The 13,686-nt window shown below is 40.4% G+C and overlaps 1 protein-coding gene across 1 annotated transcript in view; it reads left to right on the top strand.

Moving 5' to 3' along the window:
• LOC126234386 (uncharacterized) overlaps positions 1-8,731 on the top strand; it is a gene marked incomplete at its 3' end in the record, with an annotated part of 230,476 nt that extends 221,745 nt beyond the window's left edge. The window contains exon 7 of the mRNA XM_049943077.1: positions 8,280-8,731. Within this exon, the coding sequence (XP_049799034.1) occupies positions 8,280-8,731 (452 nt within the window). The remainder of the gene's footprint in view (positions 1-8,279) is intronic.
• Between the last annotated feature and the right edge of the window lie 4,955 nt (positions 8,732-13,686).

The raw sequence follows: 13,686 nt of genomic DNA, 5'->3' as shown, positions 1-13,686 counted from the left end.
CCGTGAAATGTTTCTCATCGTTTCATTAGCCATTTCAGTAAATATCATAAATTAAGAGCTCCACAGTGTAATCATATGTTTTCAAGTTTGAGCGTGTCGTATTTGCGATGCTTTCGACAAAGAAATGTCAATAGCGAGGATAATGGCCTCTTTTTTTTCTCCACCTAATGGCTTTCTTTTGTCAGACGTCTATCTCTCAGCTGGGCGCCGAAAACGCATTACGTCAAGGTCACTTACCTTCCTTAATATTTACGACAGCAGTTTCCGCTACAGTGACAGTCTCATATAAAAATTTCACAGGGCGAGAATTTGCGTTACAAATGTGTAGAAACAAAATCCTGTAAATATAACAGTGTCCAAAAAATTTTCGACTCATTGTGATACACTCACGCATTTACACACAGTTCATAACTTTTAAAGTATGATTCTTGGTTTACAACATCCTTTTTCACAAACCAGAGTCCCTAACTTATATTCATTATTCATATACATATAAACACGTAATCACATTCCTCATATATGGTAGCATCATCTTATTGATCATAAACATACCTCAACAGCATAATACACTTCGTCATTGTAACAATAACATCATAACAGATCAATCTAATTTCAAAATCGTCGCAGCTTCTTTCAATAATTTCAAGACCTAAGAAAAATTCAATAGTGTCATCTACCTCAAACGTACTTTAAAAATCATGATCCCATACCAAATACATCATTCAAAGCTCTCATAATATCACAATGGTTCCAAAAAAATATGAACAGTTCACAAAGTACAGATAAAATACAATTTCATAAGTGTGAAGTTATCGAACTGTGTAATTGCGTAAACATGTGTCACTGACATAGTAAAAAAAATGTTTGTTTCTCTGTTAAATAATCAGATAGCTGCGTAATTCTGTGTTAGAGAAATATGGTACCGATGTGTAAAGTTGTATAAGCAAATACCATATTAGCTAGGGTCCTTGTGTTTGCCACACACATGGTACAAAAAGTAAGCGTCTACCCCCATGAGGATTAATGTAATAATACCCTCAGGTGTTACAGATTACAGAAATGGAATGAAATGTATCAGGGAAAACTTTCATTGTAATTAAAAAATCTTTAAACATTAATGTTTTAAGTACAAAATCAATCACTCAAATACATGTACTGTAGCGCTAAACTGTGCGTCTTGTTGTAAGACAATCTCTGTCATTACTTAAGGGTGAAAAATGTGCCAAGTGTCGTAATTATCGTCGTCCGTAAGCAAAGTTCTGTAGAAGTTAATGTACTTACCTCGTAATAAACAAAGTGAATTGCTATGCGTATAGATATCGTAGTTGTTACGCTTATTGCTGCGATGAAGTAAGTACTGTACTGTAACGTATTCTTGTGCTGCGGAAAAGGCTGTCTCACTGTAGCTATACCACGAAGTTACTACTAAAACATGTTTTACTTTCCAGAAGAATTCAGAAAAACTGTGCTCATATAAAACAGATACAGCGCAAAAGCAATAATATAAATTGTGTCACACACTAGTAGCGTCGTGGTATAATCGTGTAGCTGTCAAAGAAACCAAATGCTAAGTCATCTTTAATCTCACAGAAACTACTTCAAATAAGGAATGTCTTTTCAAGTAAACCAAAATGTTGCATTAAAATCTCATTACAGTATCGGCATATGTTCTAAGTATGTGAGCCTTATAGTCATTACGTAATCGTACAACTAACAAGCAAGAATGTACACACACAATAACAGTGTGTCGCCTGTTCACTATCACAATGCAGTGGCAATTACTGTCTAAATATGTTCCCTAGGTTCTAGACTGGATAGTTAACTTCAAAACATTGTTGCATGATAACAGTTTCTAAGTGTGACAATGCGTACTAGTAGTGTGAAGTGAAAAATTTTATGGCAAAGACTAAGTTAAAAAGCTGATTATCTTTCAATTAACGGTTTTACATGTGAAATGTGGTGCAATCCTCTACTCTTCCTAGTATGCAGAGTTTCAACTTCAAAGCAATTGTCATGCAGTATACATCGGTAAAGAATGCTAAAATTTTTCTCAAGGTTATCGTCTATGTTATTTTTCTCTGACCCAGCCGGCGCACGTGGCTGCCTGCAGTGCGAGTCATTGTCTGTCTCTTTGTTGGCGCGCATCGTTATTGGGATTAGGAGACCAAACTTCTACAAATTCACCTTCCCGAGAGAGCCCAGCCCTGTTTGAATCACGCCAGTTCTGATGAAATTCAGGTCTGTCGTTATGATTATATCGCCTGTCGTCATATCGGTAGTTCCTGTAGTTTCTTTCTTGTCGGTTAAGTGGTGGAGAATTACTCCATGAATTATCACTGCACAGTGGACCGTTTTGTCTGAAGTTATTCTGTCTCCCATGATAATAATAGTTCTGGTTGCCATATTGTCTGTTTCTATGATTGTCTTTGTTATGTTCATTACTACGGAAATGCGATCTTTCTCTGTAACTCTTACTCTGCCAGTGGTTGTTGTCATATGGGTGGTGTCTGTTTTGTTCACGATTTGCGTTGTAAGAACAGCCTTGTCGTGTCCAGTTATTATTTCTGTCGTCACGGAATTGTGATGCATGTGACCTGTAATTGTTGTGCTCCTGTTTTCGCGTTCCGCGATTGTCAGTGTCAGTTTCCAGTTCTTGTAAGAGTCCCTGAAAAGCTTCAATGTCGTCTTTGCAACGTCCTGCCAAAATAATATGTCGTAAATGTTCAGGCAATTTGATTAAGCGAATGCGGATGTTCTGAGGGGCTGTATGGGTTTGACAGGTACTGATTCTTGTGCAACATGTCTTCAAAATATTTCACAAGACTGGAAAATTCAGATTGTTCGAAATGTTTCATCATTATGATGCTATGTTTTACTCGGTCTTGTGTAGCTTGAGACCAATATACTGAGAGGAAAGCATGGTGAAATTCTCCTTCACTGTGACAATCGTGAATGACCGATCGCATTCTTACAGCTGGTTCATTCTCTAAATAGCCACACATAAATTCTAATCTGTGCTCTAATGACCAGTTGGGAGGAAAACAATGAGAGAATTGATGAAGCCATGCTTTGAATTTACGTGTAGTAATAAACAGCTTATAGTCAAAATCATCATGTCGGCGAGTCGCAAATCGGTCATTGTTACTGCGTTTCGGCGGTTCCATCTCCAAATTCAGTGTACCCTGCCAATTTCTTTCATAATTTCCGAACTGCCCTGTGTTATTATTTTGTGGCTGTTTCGTATTTCTATGTCGCTCTCCCCGTATTGGAGGGCGAGTGTCCTCTGAAATATGTAATTCTTGTATTACCTGTGTCAACTGATGTTGTACTTCCCAGATTTCTCTTTGGTGTTGCGTATTAATTTGATTCTGATTTTGTTTGAACTTCCTAATTTGTTCGTACTCTTCTGTATCATTAAAGACTACCGGTCTTGTGTCATTCAGATTATCATCTACCTTCGTAGATAAATTATTTAGCTGATCCGAAAGTTCGACTACTTTCTCTGATAATGAACTTATTTCCTCCATGTGTCTTTCTGAACCAATTTTCGGAGTATCTACTGTGTCCTTTAAGTCTTCCTGAGTTTTTGCAAGTAGTGAAGCCGAATCGGTAGATGCAACTGCGTCAATTTTAGCTTGCAAGGTCTCGTGATTTTCATGAACAATAGTTTGCAGTTCTTTTATGGCTGCATCGTGATTCTGTAAAGCATTTTCATGCCGCGAAAAAATAGGTTGAAAATGCTCACAAACTTGTGTTTTTACATCATTACAGACTTTTTGACATTTCGATTCGATCTTATGTAACTCAGTAGTTAAATCGTCACGTGTTTGTTCAAGCGTGGTGTCTAACTTTTGAAAATGTTGTTCCATTGTGTCTAACTTTTGAAGCTTTTGTCCCATTTGTTGCATTAATTGTAACAACAATATGTAATTGTAATAACAATATGGCTGCCGATACTCGGCAGCCATATTTTTACCAAATCCATGTTACAATAGATGGTCGTATTAATAATGAAGCAGTGATCTACTATCGCTGCCATCGTGTAGAATCATACAAATCCTAACCACCGGTCTACAGGTGTCAGAACTGTTTCCAGTACAGTGACTATCCGACACAAAATTGCAAGATCCTTCCGACCCATCCGCAACACAAACAAAACCACTACCATAAACAGTGCCAAAGCGTACAATCCTGACTCACCTGCACCACCTACAGTCACCCCAGCTCATATATATCCATAAATGCAAAGTAAAGGCGTCATATACTAAACCAAACTTACCGTCTGTTTATCCCAATAACTTCATGCTTTCTATCTACACCTCAAAGAGATTAATTGTAGAACCACTACTTTCCACTACATCCAATACCTTTGCACGTCCACATATCATCCTACAGACAACGATACCAGCCCCAGTCAACTTCCATCTTAATGTATAAGTCATGTACACCCAAAGCTAACCCTACATCGTCTTCAGCTACCCCAAAATACTACCTTAAAACATTTACCTAACCCTGTTTCGTCACTAAATACATTATGGCATACTAGCAGCACAACATCCTATCTATAATATCTGTTCTCTCAGCGCCAACAAAATGCTCTCCATGCATGTGTTATATCAGCATGTCACCAATGCGTTATTTGTCAACATACACCCTATCAAGCACAGACATTCCTAACATGTTAGCCTGAGTTAGGGTTGCATTGACTGCCTGTTCCTTTCCAGTACTTCACCCTTTCAGTTTGCCTCAAGAATATGACAGTAAGCCTTGTAGCCATCTACATCTGACCCTACAACTTCTTCAACCATAATCGTCACACTATCTTCACCTACATCACTGTCACAGACCTTAAGCTTTGAAACGTCCCCTTAGAAAAATTAATGAATTACTGTGCTGGTAAACCCCGTTCGTTATTTGATTTTCAAACAGCTGAGCAGAACTGAACGTACTGAGACATTTCCCTCTTTACTTATTTTGATCATCACTAAGCTAACACACAACATTTTTACCGCAACGCAATCTGACTTTCAATAATCCCTACAAAAGAATGGCCCTGAATAACATTAAACTATACCTTTCACAAATCACTTACCTCACAACACTCTTCGTTACTCAAACTACTGCAATACAGCGAGCGCCACTACTGCCAGCTAAATAAAAGATTCAAACTACAGAAGGCACTAACTACTGATAGGCATAGTTAGCAAATGAAAGATTTGGATAGAGAACAAACAATGTATTTACCTTAATACTGTTCAAAGTTCATAATATATAGCAGTTCATGACATCCTGTCTTACAAATTTACTGTCTCTGATGGACACACGTCCAGATCATCCGCTCTCAAAACTCGGCCATCTCTCTCCCCACATCCACCACTGCTGGTGGCTCACCTTCAACTGCGCAACGCTTCGCGCTGTTAACATCCAGCTGCCCAACACTACAATGGCGAATATTCTAACAATGCCAACCAGCCACAGACTGCACACAGCACAGTCAGTGATTTTCATACAGAGCGCTACGTGGCGTTACCAATAAAAAAACCTAAACAGCCTACTTACAGCTTCATAGCTGGTCCCCCAAAAATATTGTGTAGTGGTGTTACATTTCTGCTGGTATTTTGGGAGTTATATCCACAGAATGTTAAGAATAAACCAATCAGTGTGATTTAAGATTCTTCTTAAACCATCCGCTGCAGTTTGTTAATTTTTTCCTTAGCTGTCTCTCTCTAACTAAACGAAGTAATGATGAATCTGTTCTGCCACTTCTCTTAAATAAACTTGATAAGGTCTTTAGGCTAACAAAACTGGTTTGTCAGGAAGACGATACGGTATTTCAGAATGTGTCCTTTTCGTATAGACTTTCAGAATGTCCTCTTGCCCCAAGGTCAAAACAGTGTATTCTTTAATGGAGTATGCAGATAGAAAAATATATATATATATCAGGTGGATCTGTATATGGACCATCATGCCTTACACAGAACATCAGTGTCTCCATATCTCCATTCACATCTTATGAATCATCACGGGAGTTATGCTTCCAAAGGCTTCGCCTACACTCTTAAGTGATTTTTCATTAGTCTTGCAATGTTGTACCACATAATGTGACTTACGATCAAACAAAAATAAAGACGCCCCACGAAGGAATTATCCGAATGGAACGGAAGTCAGTAGATGTGATGTAAATCTCCAGACAAATAAATGATTACAATTTCAGAAAATTTGGTCGATTTATTCAAGAGAACGAGTTTCACAAATTGGCTAGTCAATAACACATTTATGCACCTCTGGCGCATTTGCAAGCACTTATTCAACTTGGCGTTGATTTACAAAGTTGTTGGATGTGCTCCTGAGAGACAAAGGGATATCATGCCAAATTATGTCCAATTTGCGCATCAAAATCCCGTGCTCCATGAGGGCGCTGTCCATAAGGCTCCAAACATTCTCAGTTGGGAGAAATTCAACGACCGTGCTGGCCAAGGTAGGATTTCACAAGCACGAAGACAAGCGGTAGAAACTGTCGCTGCCGCTGTGTGCGTGATGACACTCACTGTCTTGCTGAAATATGAGTCCAGAATGACCTGGCATGAAGGGCAACAAAACCGGGGGTAGAATATCGTTGAAGTACCGCTGTGTTATTCGGGTGTCTTGGATGACAACCAAAGGGAAAAGGAAGGAAAGTTCGGATTTTACGTCCCTCGACATCGAGATCATTACAGATGGAGCATAAGCTCGGAATGTTTCAGCAGCGGCGAGGAAATCGGCATTGCCCTGTCAAACGGATCTTCACGGCATTTGCCTGGAGCGATGTAGGGAAATCACTGTAAACCTAAATCTGGGTGGCCGAACGCTGATTCGAACCGTCGTCGTCCCGAATTTGAGTCTCTCTCAGTTACAACCAAAGGGGTCCTGCTATGAAATGAAATGGCACGCCAGACCATCACTCTTGGCTGTCGTGCCGTATGGCAGGCGACAGTTAGGTTGGTAACCCACTGTTGTCAGGGAAGGCTTCAGACACATCTTCGCAGGTCATCGTGCTCATTTCTTAGTGGGAGTCATCACTGAAGAGAATTCTAGCCCATGAAAGAGATTCCAGGCCGAATGGTCCCGATACTGCTGCAAACGAGCTTCTCGGTGTACAGAGAACACCTGTTAACGATCCTTGTCACTCAAGCACCAGCTGCACGACGGATCGATAATAATGATGAGTCCGGGGCTTTGATAGCCTCACTGACTTTCGCTCGGTCCTCACGTTTGTCGTCCCTCTAGGCCGACAGCTTCCTTTCTGTCGCTGTGATCGGCTGTGGTTCACCCATTCCTGCCAACATCATCGCATAGTGGCATCGCTCTTATTCAAATGTCTAGCAATTCTTCGAACCCAACCACGCGTCCCCTCTCATATGCTGACATCTGCACGTATTGTTCACGTTACTGTAGCGAGACGTTGTTACCGTCCAACTGAGTACACGGAATGACATTCGCAAAACCTTTATACTCTGTTGTAGTATCCTCACTAGCTGCGCGGTGAAATTGCGCTGCAGCGTCACACATTCATCCACCGGCTGCGAAAGCTCAAAATTTTGTATTTTCCTTCGATAAATGTACGAAGATTAATTTGTAACCTATTTGCAAATATGTTTGACTGGAGACTGCTCCTCAATTCATTGACGGTCGACTGCACACGCTTCCTCTCGCGTTTTCTTACGTCGACTACGCGGCCTGCCTTTGACATTGCCGGGTAAAACAGCACATTTCTCTCAATCTAGCAGGGTTAATTTACAAGGTGGACCATGGCAAATGTTCTTCTTATCACTCTCAATACTTGCTCTGTCTATGGATTTCGTGAAGCCACACATGCGCCTCTAATCGCTCATTTAGACAGTAAATTCATCGCCAGGGGTCACAGTTGAAACAATGAAATATAAAACAAAATAATACGATAATGACAAATCTTTTTGTCAACTCCAAGGCAGCGATGTAAAAAAAATTATTTCCTCAGTTCTACAACCCCAAGTGAGAGATGGGGACTTTTCGGATACCCTGTAGATGAAATAGACTTGCGTAACATTTATGCAATGAATCTCTAATATCTGTCTTTCGGAACAGATCCCGCCTTACTTAATTTCGGGTAATTACCTCCAGATATTTGTTGGTTGTTAGATATTATAACTATTGATCATCGATGATATAACAAAACAGCACCTAATTTTATCATGCAGAGGAGACTCTTATTTCAGCTACCGTTCACAGAACAGCACGTACTTGCTGTGATTGTTTTGCAGATGAGGAGTGGCAGCTGAAGGACAGAAGCAACGCTACGCTTTCCGTGGACACTGGCTGCCTGCAGTTGTTGGCCGACGCCCTGGACCACCCCACGTGTCCGCTGGAAGACCTGCCACCGGAGACGATCGAGCAGCGCGAGCAGTGCCGCGTCCAGCTGTGGGATGACATGGTGCAGAGGCTACCCCACATACCCGTCACCAGCTACCTGGCCTACACGCAGAGGGCGAGCGTCAATCTCTGCCTGTTGGCCTGGATGAGTGTCAACTCGTTCAGCGTTTGTCAGGACGTCTCCTTTAGTATGATACAGTCTGTGGATGATGCTCGGTGCTTCTTCGATAGTCCTGACCACAAATCCTGTCCGGAATTGAACGTTACATATGCCATCTGCTCTGTTTCCAGAGCTATTCTGTTATTGAAGTGTCGCGATTTTTCCTTCCATAAGCAAGTCGAGGTATGTGGTGTCAGTTTACGCCCAGATGGGTTGCATTCAGGTAAGATGGGAGGATCGTCGATCACTCCCTTGAAAGGGTATGTAAAGCCAACTGAAAGAGCACTGAACTACAAAGCCAGATTAAGCAATGCTACCTTGAAATACAAGGATTTTAGAATCGATCGCTTAAAACCTTTAGAAATTTCATTTATAGCTCTAAATATTCTTTTCCGTTCTCTCACTGCCGGGGTATACATGTACCTTCCCCAGCTACGCAATTTGCCTGGAAAGATATTCTTGTCCTTCCAGATCACAGGTATAATCCAGGTCTTGGGTTCTGAGGTCGTGTATCGTATGTCAGGTGTCCCCAACTTATCTACAGCGGTGCAGATTGATAGTGCCCTCACACTTCTCAGCTGTATGTGGCTAAACTCATTCTGCTACCAAATGTACGCATGCATTCGCCATCTCAGGCTTCCTAATGATCTGCTACCTTCTGAAGCAAGCAAGATATTCCGTCGTCAGGCGCTGTATGCACTAGCACTGTGGAGCATATTATGTGCGGCAAGTATTTCTTTGGAAAATACGAGCAAGTATTACCTGATCCACAGTCGGATACTATTCCTCGTAGGGATTTCACTCTCGATAACTCTCAATTTGGTTCTCCTCGGATTGGTGGGATACATGTACCTACGTAATCGGAACGCCATGCGGCGACTCAGAATTTCTAGTAAAGACAAATTTGGCTCAAAGAAACAAATTGTTTTCCTGTCAGTTAAGACAGTCTTCTTAAGTGGCATAGGTATAATCGTTAGAATTGGTTTCCACCAGGTGCAAGGTATTGCACAGTTCGTGTACTACGTTCATATAGCTACGATGGCTCAGGGACCTCTGCTATTCGTTTTTTTCATTTGTAACGAATCAACACTCCCTTTGCTGAAGACGACCTTGCTAGTATGGTGGAAACCAGATACTGTCTGTCCGAGGCAAGAGTTGTGTTCGGCAGCTGAGAGAAATCTTGAAAGGAGAGCCGCTGTTCACTGTACATTTGCAGAATCCTCGTTGTCATGTGCTTGAGTGTTATTCTCAGAACACTGTTTCCATTGTAGACCGTACAGTTTCTGTTAGTTATAAAGATAGAATCTACCTTACGAGACAAAATTAGCTGTGACCGATATGTTAAAACAGTGACTCACTTTTGAAATCTGTTCTTCATTTTCAACCACGTGGTTATTTCTACATGGTAGCCTATCTACGTATAGTAAAGGACACTAATAATTAATTACAAGTGTGAAATGTAGCTTGAAGTGAACGCAAATTTTAAGCAACGGTGCTACACAAGATTGGAGTAAAGGCATTTTTGAGATGGGGTGTTGAGCGACTGACGGGTAAAGGTACCATAGAAGACGTTACAAATGAATGTATTTCCTGTGTGCTAGCTCTATACAAGGATGAACGTTATTTAGAAGAGAATGTATACAAACAATATTGACGAAGGAAAAGCATGTGCCTGTGCTCAACTAAAAGAGGACTTCTTTTTCCAGGAGTTAAACTGTATGTGTACAGTATGTACAGTTTGGTGAGATTTGTAGTCAGTAAACGATGGTCCATTTGTTCAAATACAAACTGACTGACTGACCTACGCAGATGAAACAGGTGTCTATGTATATCTGATATCGAGTCCTACTGAACACTCTGCAATAAACGATACTAAGTAGATTTGATTTTTAGATACTCCGAATGTCATGACATGACAAGGGCTGTCATATTTGATGCAATGGCAAAATGGGAGATGTAGCCTCACTCGACCAGTTTCAATCATAAATACATATGTAGTCTTCAGTTACTTAACTTCTCTCTCTTACTTGTCGAAACAAATTGTTTTGGACGCATTCTCGCTGGCGAAATTACTTGAAGAGTTGTTACACTAGCTCAGTGGCATCTGCCAAGGCTAAGTTGCAAAACTCAGGGCTCAGTGCGGGGATTCGTGATCAGGCCATAGGGCCATATAGATCATTCTTTTCCCAGCATGCAGTAACAACGTGTAGCATACCTAAACGAGACAACCACCTTCATCTGCAAACCTCTACAAAAGCAAAACGGAACGTTGACAATCCGCCTTACGGACATTATGGTTTTAATTGTGAAGTTGGATCTTCTACGTTCTGCACCATGTTTGTTACCTTGTTTTAAAGTTTGTGAGTACACTTGTATTTTTATCCATTCTCGTAATTAGTGCTTATGGCTCTCGCATTACTTTCATTTATAGGAGTTCAATCATTATCATTGTGTTTTCCTTGTTATTCCGATACATTCCTGATGAAGTACGAGTAGTTACAAACCACGAAACCAGTTGTACCTAAACAAAATTGGTTTACACAGTGCTGTTTGCGGAGTTCCTGCTGCATCATCTACTACCACAGCAGCAGGTGCCCGGACTACAGAGTCGTTTGTAATTATTTTCAGTACGTTGTTTGTTCCAAGGTTTGTTAGTGCCACTAATGTGTCAGGATAAAACTATTTGTAAGTCTTGGGCATTATACGAATCAGATGTTTCAAACGTGGAAGATTGTTCTCTTTGGTGTTCTTGACAGGATAAATGTGAATCAGCGTAAACATTTTGAATTTAAGATGTTATGTTTCTAGCAACTCTGCCTGTTTTCAGAGGGATATGGTTTGCGCTTTTGAAATTTTGTCCGAGTCTCTACAAACGGATTCGTCCATCGTGACGCTGTAACCAGAACCGGAACTCGTCTTTGCTGGAGCAGGAAAGTCGGCTGTCTTGTAAGCCTTCGTATGAACAGGAATTTCTTTTTGTTCGGTTGATTCACATTTCCTTTTTATGAGAAATTCTCTGAGTATTTAGTGCTTGACATCATTTGTAGCGTCGCATGTCCAGCTGATTCCCAGACATTCAGAAAGTCAACTTTACACTCGAGGAGGCACTCCTGTCAGGACTCCATCGATCTCCGAAAAGAATTTTGCTGCAGTACCGAACAGACTAACGGCAAAAATAATCATTCCATAAGTTTTTTCGAAAGTGAAATTCAAGTCATAGGAGACCTTACATAAGAGAATCGAACTATGGTGATTTCAACTTTCTTCACAGGCACAAGAAAACGTCGACTGATAATTACATAACCAGTCAACGAGTACTGAAACCACTATAATACTATTCTGGCCTTGTGACACGGACAGTCATTTCACTGGAGGGTGCCACAGTGTCAGAAAAGACGCGAAGCATTACGGGATGCAAGTGGTCCGCAGTAACGTTCTACATTTACATCTACATCGATACTGCGCAGTCGACCCTAAGGTGCGTGGCGGCGGGTACTTGGTACCAATACCAATCATTTCCTTTCCCGTTCCACTCGCAAATTGAAGGGGGGAGAACCGACTGTCTATATTCCTCCGTATGAGCCCTAATTTCTCGTATCTTATCTTCGTAGACCTGGCGCGCAGTGTATGTTGGAGGCACCATAATCGTTCTGCAGTCAGCTTCAAATGCCAGTTTCCTAAATTATCTCAATGGCGTGTGTTACCTCCCATTTCCTGATCGGCCTACTGAATTGCTACATAATTGACCGTGATCGCGTATGCCTAATGAAATTTTACAGTGATTAAGGCTACCATTATCGAAGGAAAATAATGCCTGTTAGTAGGAGGAAATTGTACAGATGCTTCTGAAGGAATGATCTAGTCTAAACCTAACCTTAAAAATAGATAATAGTTTTGAAATAAATGGGAAATAGTGCAATCGCACACGTGCCACACAAGGGAAAAGGGCACCACCTAATATTTTTAATACAAAAAATCCTGGTAGTACAAAAAAATACTGATTAGTAAACAAGGGATAATTTACAGTCGCCAAGCCAATAACGCCATGAATCTCCAGAACCTTAAGAAAGATAATGACAAAGAAAATTAAGCAAATAATCAATGGTGTAGCAACAGAACGTTGTCTCCCTGTCCCACAACACAACAGTTCACGAGAAAATAAATGAATCGGACCTGAAGCACTGAGTTTACAGTTACTCGACCTGAAGCACTAAATTTTGAAAGCAAAGTTAAACGAAGTTACTGGTGAAATAAATGACTGGCTGTAATTTAAGCTTTTTTACTCAGAAAATGACTCTCAGTAACCTTAGCGTAGCGTGATGCAAAATTTGGAAAAGAGCAAGCTATTTACCTTTAATTATTGAAAGACTGAACTGAATTAACTTTAAGCAAATGAGTAAGTGAATTTACTTTTGACGCAAGAGCAGTAAGGTACTTACAAAGCCAGCAGAAGTCAATCGCTAAGCTAAATACAAAATAAATGAAACTGGCCACTCTTAATTTGTGCTGTATGCCAGTGAAATTTTACATTACTTTAAGTGAGTGAAGTTAATACTCAAAATTTCAAATTCATGAAGTATCTGTTATACAACTCAATAATGAACAGTTACAGAGACAGCAAAATTTAAACAAACTAGTCATTAGCAAACAAACAAAACTGGTAATAAACAGTTCACCAATTTTCATATTTTAACGACACTCGGTGATTGCATGGTAAAATAAGAGACTTTGTATGGTAATAATGTCTGGGACAATTACAACACAGGTGACACACATGTTTTAACTATTGCAGGTTATTATGAAAGAAAATTAGTAAGGTTTGTGAAAGAAATGTCACTGAGTAATGCCTATACAATATTAGCAATACACTGTCAGTTAACAGTCTTACAATGTTGTAGCTTTGCGGACGACAGAGAATGTAGCCGAACAGTGCTGAACTGCTGCTGTTGCTCCCTTTTGCGAACCACGAGTCGTTTCCAGATCCACGGATAATTATGTGACAGGCAGCAGTTAGAATTGCTGGTTGTAAGATTACCCTCCTACACATCACCATTATATCTCTCTACTATATGCAAAATTTTGAAAGCTTCGAGAGGAATAAGATATACGAAAGAAAAACGTTTTACTTATCTTCATTT

The sequence above is a fragment of the Schistocerca nitens genome, chromosome 1 (assembly GCF_023898315.1).
Source record: "Schistocerca nitens isolate TAMUIC-IGC-003100 chromosome 1, iqSchNite1.1, whole genome shotgun sequence".
In the NCBI taxonomy this organism is placed as follows: Eukaryota; Metazoa; Arthropoda; class Insecta; order Orthoptera; family Acrididae; genus Schistocerca; species Schistocerca nitens.
Note: the sequence above shows the minus strand (reverse complement) of the source record. Positions and strands in the feature narration are given on the sequence as shown.